The sequence below is a fragment of the Marmota marmota genome, unplaced genomic scaffold (genome assembly GCF_001458135.2).
Source record: "Marmota marmota marmota unplaced genomic scaffold, marMar, whole genome shotgun sequence".
Classification (NCBI taxonomy): Eukaryota; Metazoa; Chordata; class Mammalia; order Rodentia; family Sciuridae; genus Marmota; species Marmota marmota.
This window is the reverse complement of record NW_026006155.1, coordinates 51446-58080: the sequence shown is the minus strand read 5'-3', so window position 1 is coordinate 58080 and position 6635 is coordinate 51446. Positions and strand designations below refer to the sequence as shown.

At 36.2% G+C, this 6635-nt stretch overlaps 1 protein-coding gene across 1 annotated transcript in view; it reads right to left on the bottom strand.

Moving 5' to 3' along the window:
- LOC107161114 (zinc finger protein 554-like) overlaps positions 1–3232 on the bottom strand; it is a 47898-nt gene extending 44666 nt beyond the window's left edge. The window contains exon 1 of the mRNA XM_048797634.1: positions 3094–3232. Within this exon, the coding sequence (XP_048653591.1) occupies positions 3094–3153 (60 nt within the window). The 5' untranslated portion in view covers positions 3154–3232. The remainder of the gene's footprint in view (positions 1–3093) is intronic.
- Positions 3233–6635: the final 3403 nt, after the last annotated feature.

Below are 6635 nucleotides of genomic sequence, written 5' to 3'. Positions count from 1 at the left end.
AAAAAAAAAATGCCATACAATCCAGTAATAATAACTCCGGGTATATATGTAAAAAATTTGGAATCCTTTTGCTAAATACATTGCCACACGTCTATTTTTATTATATCTTTATTCACAGTATCTAATAAAAGAAAACAAATGAAATACCTTTTAGATGGAAAGTATATCAGAAAATGCCTTCCAGCTGCAAAGCATCCAATTAGTCCATCCCTTCAGAAGCTACACACTTAAAATTCAAACTGGTCCCTAGAAGGCAAGACTCAGATAGTGGTGTTTTCTAAATACTCCAAAAAATTTGGAATCTCTGGGAACCTTGTTTCAGATATTCTAAAACTCAGAACTAGGTCATATGGGAGGTCAGAATGAGAACACAACACAGTAAATTCTTTAATGGGGAATCTTAACTCAGGCACTGTCATAACCAAAAGCAGTGTTGGAGATAAAAAATAGATTCTGTTTCACTGATTTCTGGGTTATGGATTCAAATCAAATATATATTAGAAAAAAAGTTAAGGCTATTGGTTAAAATCTATGTAAAACAGGTATTAAAAATGTACCAGGGGCTGGGTGTGTTGGTGCAAGCCTGTAATCCCAGTTGCTGAAGAGGCAGAGGAAGAATTATCAAAAGTTCAAAGCCAGCCTTAGCAGAAGTGAGGTGCTAAGAAACAGTGAGATCCTGTCTCTAAATAAAGAAAAAAAAATATCCTGGGGATTTGTCTTAGTAGTCAAGTGTTTGTGAGTTCAATCTCCAATATCCCCCATAAAAAATGTACCATGGGGCTGGGGCTGGGGCTCAGTGGAGCTCTCTTGTCTGGCACATGTGAGACACTGGAATCAATTCTCAGCTCCACATATAAGTAAATAAAATATTAGGTCTATCAACAACTTTTATATATAGTACCAAGATATTGACATGGACTTTGATCTAATTTGCTATGTACTTTAGCCCTTAAGATTGAAATTGGCCAGGCATGGTGGTGCATACCTGTAATATCAGCTGTTTACAAGACTGAGACATAAGGATCATGAATTCAAATTCAGTCTCATCAATGGTGAGGCACTAAGCAAAACAGTGAAACCCTGTCTCTAAGTAAAATACAAAATAGGGGTAGGGATGTGGCCCAGTGGTAGAGTGCCCCTGACTTCAATCCCTGGTCTCTCCCCCCCCCAAAAAAAATGGGGCTGAGTAAATAGCTCAGCTTGTAGAGTGCTTGCCTTCTAAGCATGAGGCCCTGGGGTCAATCCCCAGTACAGGGAGGGAGAGAGAGAGAGAGAGAGAGAGAGAGAGAGAGAGATTGAACTTGAATGTAATTTAAATTCAAGTTAGTCCCACTTTTATTTTTTCCTGCCACACCAGAATAAAAGAGTTTCCTGAAATGTTTGGAATGTTTCTGTGGGTTATTTATTTATTTTTTTTTTACTTATTTTTATGTGGTGCTGAGGATTGAACCCAGGTCCTTGCATGTGCTAGGTGAGTGCTCTATCACTGAGCCACAACCCCAGCCCCTTCTGTGGGTTATTTTAATGAAATGGTCTGACCATAAATAAGTAAATAAACAAATTAATTAATAAATAAATAAACCCTCAATTGATGACCCATTACAGTTTTTAAAAATCCTTAATTGGGACACATAAACCTCATTTAGGAGAGATTCATTCTTTTTAATGTCACCTAATTTTATTCTGCTTTCTTCTCATGTGAAAATCTCAGAATGATAAATTAAAATCTTTTAAAAATGCTCTCCAGTTCTTGACGAAAAACATTATAAATGATGCATACATTTGAAATAAAACATCGGAAAATAATGATTAATAATGCTGAAAGTGGAGTTTTGAGATGAACCAAAATTTCTCAGTTTGCCAATTGAATCTGGGTGCTTTTCTCATAAATTTTGAAGAAAAAAATCTATTTAAGCAAGAAGAAATAGAACGACCACCATGTGGTATGAGGAATGATACCAGAAAAAAAAAATTCATTTTTGTGTGCCATCTTAGAAGTTTACTGATGGTTTTGGGCAGAACACGGAGCATAAAGCATTTAGAATAGGCTTTGGAAAAGGCATCCTGACTACCATATGTGTTCACTTTTATTCTTTCTGTTACCTATCCTTTTTTCTTCAAATTCTATCAGGAATCACCCCTGGGACAAAGGTTTGTAGAAGGTGTTCCCACAAGTGGGCTTCAAGGTCTTTTACATTTGAAATAGGCCTTAATGGTGCTCATTAACATATCTTTCAGTTAGCCACCAGGTGTGTTTGAGTGAGGCCCATTATCCACATTACATGGTCATTATTATACTTATTCTCTGTGAACAGAGAACCCTAGTTTTGGATATGTGAACAGAGAGCTAGAAAACTAGGGGTTTATTCTGAGACCTATGGAGAGCTAAATTGAAGTTCTGGATTTCAGATTTTGGTTCTGAATTTGAGATACTGCTTCTGCTACATTTAAAAATCTCAGGACTCATGAAGAGAATGAGTTAAAAGCCAGCATCATCAAATTTGTGAGGCCCTAAGAAATTCAAAGGGACCTTGTCTCTAAATAAAAATATTTCTAAAAAGAGGGTGGGAATGTGAATCAGTGGATGAACACCTCTGGGTTGAATTTCTGGTACCAAAAAGAAAACAACACACACACACACACACACACACACACACAAAATAAATAAATAAATAAACAAACAAACAAACAAACAAAACCCTCATGAGTAACAAGCCCTAAAATCAGCAGCCTCTCTCATGCATGAATACAATAAATGGATTTGGGGTTCTCTCCTGGTAATTATCTCAGTCTTCACTATGCAATCTGGAGACATGCTGGACTCATGGGACATGGAAGCCCACAAAGGAAAGAAGCTGAAAACACCTTACAATTATGGAACAAAATGCCCAGGTTTTCGCTGCTGATCTAAGCCTCACTAGACTAGTCAGAGGCAGGTGAAGGCTAAGCTGGCCCACAGAGACCCTCTGGCCACAACATTCTGGAGAGGACCATGAGGAGTCCCTAGCCATGACTGCCAGTTTCCACCATTGTCACTCCTGTCAGCCTTAAGCCACCTTCCTACGCAGTCTCAATATAACAAGGCACACTTACCATTTCCTGGCTTTCAGGGTTCTCAGAGTTCTCCCTGTGGTTTGTTTTCAGCTTCTGCATAGCACAGACACCTGGGCTCTGGATCCAGGACAGAAGCCTACAAAAAGATTGAAAAAATGGTGGGCTCCAGACACCAAGGAAACAGAAGATTGTGGAAGCCCTCCCCCTCATCACTGGCTGCTTGAGGGTTGGACAGTTCTCACCTAAGAGACTGATTGGTCAAGGCTTCAGGGCCTACCTCCAACCTGAGCCAAGTGGGCACAGAATCAAAGTCTGAATGACAGGCTGCTCCATTGTCACTGTTAAAAGACTACAGATCAGGGGCTGGGGATGTGGCTCAAGGGGTGGCGCGCTCGCCTGGCATGCACGCGGCCCAGGTTTGATCCTCCCCACCACATACAAGCAAAGGTGCTGTGTCTGCAGAAATTCCCTCTCGCTTTTGTTTCTTTTTTTAAAAAGACTCCAGATCAGGGCTGAGGATATAGCTTAGTCAGTAGAGCGCTTCTTTTGCTTGTATAAAGCCATGGATTCAATCCCCTGCACTACAGGCACACACTCCCGCCAAAAAAAAATAAATTAAGTAAAGGAGTTTAGGGACTAGGGTTATGGTTCATTGGTAGAGTGCGTGAGGTACTGGGTTGAACACACAGCATCACATTAAAAAGCCAACCAACAAACAAACTACTAATGGTATTGTGTCCATCTACAACAAAAAATATTGAAGAAAAAAAAGATTGTGTATTGGACTTGTGCACCCTGACTACAGAACCCATAAATACTTTTTATAAATAATATTTACATATATATTTCTTCAGACAGTGTATAAAATTCTCCTATGATGGCTTTTCAACTAACTTATATTACAGGTATGCTTTAAAACCCTGAAATCCTCCACACCTCACTTCTTCTTCTTCTTCTTCTTATTATTATTATTATTATTATTATTATTATTATTATTATTATTATTTGATGGCCTGTTAATTGCATTAAATGCCTCTGTATGGGGTTATTTTAAGGCAAAGTTTTCTTCCAATAATAGGACCTAGTCCAGAGAGAAGTGCATTGACACTTATAACTGTTTATAAGGTTAAAGCAATTTGTGAATAAATATGTATATATTTTTATTTATTAAAATGATATCACAATTACTTTAATATTTTTTAACTTTTCTGTTCTTTGTCTCATAAAAAAAAAAAACAGTTTGAGCTTTAAACTCATTAGCAATGTCCTTATATCCCTTCCCCCCCAAAAAGTGACTCACAGGTATAATTCAAATTATTGAGACTCATAAATATTAGATCCTTTAATTTTAACTAGTGAAGTCTAAAGATTTTCTTTTTATTTTCATCTTTAAATGAAGCCCACTTTTTATAGCTTTCTTGTTGTGTAACTGACCTTTAATATTCTGCAAATTTTACCCCCAATTCTGATCATTTTGGACTATTGACGTTTTGATGGAGGGGATCTCAAAGTAGTCATGCACAAGGTAGGAAATGGATATAGTAAGATATAAGACTGGTGATTGCTTAAAAAACAAATGCCAAATGTCTTCTTTGATATAAAGAGAGCAACTAAGAACAGAACAGGGAGGAAGAGCATGAGGAAAAGATTAACATTAAACAAAGACGAGTGGGGGGAGAGAAAGGGAGAGAGAAGGGAAAGCATATGGAAATGGTAGGAGACCCTCAATGTTACACAAAATTACGTAGAAGAGGATGTGAGGGGAAAGGGGGGGGAAACAAGGGAGAGAATTGAACAACAGCAGATGAGGTAGAGAAGGATGATGGCAGGGGAGGGGAGGGGGGATAGTAGGGGAAAGGTAGCAGAATAAAACAGTCACTAATATGCCATTATGTAAAAATGTGAGTGTGTAACTGATGTGATTCTGCAATTTGTATTTGGGGTAAAAATGGGAGTTCATAACCCAATTGAGTCAAATGTATGAAAGATGATATATCATGAGCTTTGTAATGTTTTGAACAACCAATAAAAAAAATAAAATGAAAAAAAAGAACGAAAAAAAAAGACTGGTGATTGCTGAGTATGTAGATTTTGCTATACAAAATAAGTATTGGTGGACGATATGGGGGGTAGGGAGAAAAAGAGCAATAAAAAAAAAGAAGAAAAACTTGAACAGTAGAGGGGTTTAGATGCTACAAGTCTACAATGATAGCATGAATATAGAGGGTAGTGTTCTTGGAAGCAGCAATAAAATTTGAGGGGAAAGAAAAAGGTAATTTTTTGCACAGTTCCCAAGTGAAAGAGCCAGGTGAATGAGTTCTGTGTTCAACTCTTCCCACCTAGTAGTGGAATTTATAGTTCATAGGGTATGTCTCGGTAAGTAGTAAAACACCATTTCTATGTACCTTTACACTTTTTCATGGCTACAAGCTGACTTTGACAATTCGAGTCACATTACATCTTTGTACTTGTTAGTTATTCATTCATTAATTAATCCATCACATTATTTATTTATTTATTTTTTATTAATTCACTTTTTCTTTAGTTGTCATTGTTCTTACATTACTCGTGATTACATAATTGCATAAATATTCTGAATGTTAACTTTTTGTTAAATATTGTTTTATGTGTTTATTCATACATTTACTTTTCATTGAAATGTTTTTCCTTAGCCAAGCCTGATGTATATTAGACCTCAACCTTTGTTTATGAAGACTAGATAAAATCACATTATTTCAAATAACTCAAGGATTTATCATCTTGGCAGAACCCTAATCACCCACTAAAGTTGGGTCAACTAAAAGCTGTGTCAAAACTCCTCTTTTTTCTTATACACACCTTAATAAAGAATTCCTCTCTCACTTTTATATGTTGGAGACCAGACTAACTTTCCAAAGCACCAGTTAATAACCTAGATGTATTTTCCAACTAGCTCACTATTACTTTTAAATTATTTACATCCTTGACACTAAGAGTGTCACTGATTATTTTTTTTATTTTTGCAAGATCTCTCTCTTTCTCATATTACAAATTGAAATCAGATATGCTTTTTTGCTAAGAAACACTCTCAGTCTTTAATAAAATATTCTATAAAGAAAAAGGGCTTTGTTGATTTTCTTACAGCTTCACTAAGTTGCTGAGGCTGGCTGATTTAATGTTTTAGAATATAATGTTATAGAAGTTAGCTATATATATATATATATATTTGTGTGTGTGTATGTATGTATTATTGAATACTCACCAGGAGTATATACAAAATAACAGTAAAGCAAAAGTGAATGAAAAAAAATGGAATGAATGAATGAATAACTAAATAAATAAATAAAATAGATGAAAAAGTACAAAGATTTTATGTGACTGGAATTTTCAAATGTTGATTGTGGCCACACAAATTTGTAAAGCTACTTGGAAATGGCTTTATACTACCTACTAAAACATACTCTGTGAATTATCAATTCCACTCCAAGGTGGGAAGAAATAAACACATAATCCATTCATCTGACTCTTTCTTTTGGGGACTGTGACAGAGTTACCTTCTTCTTTTGCTTCTACCTTATTTCTGCCTCCAAAAAATTATCCCT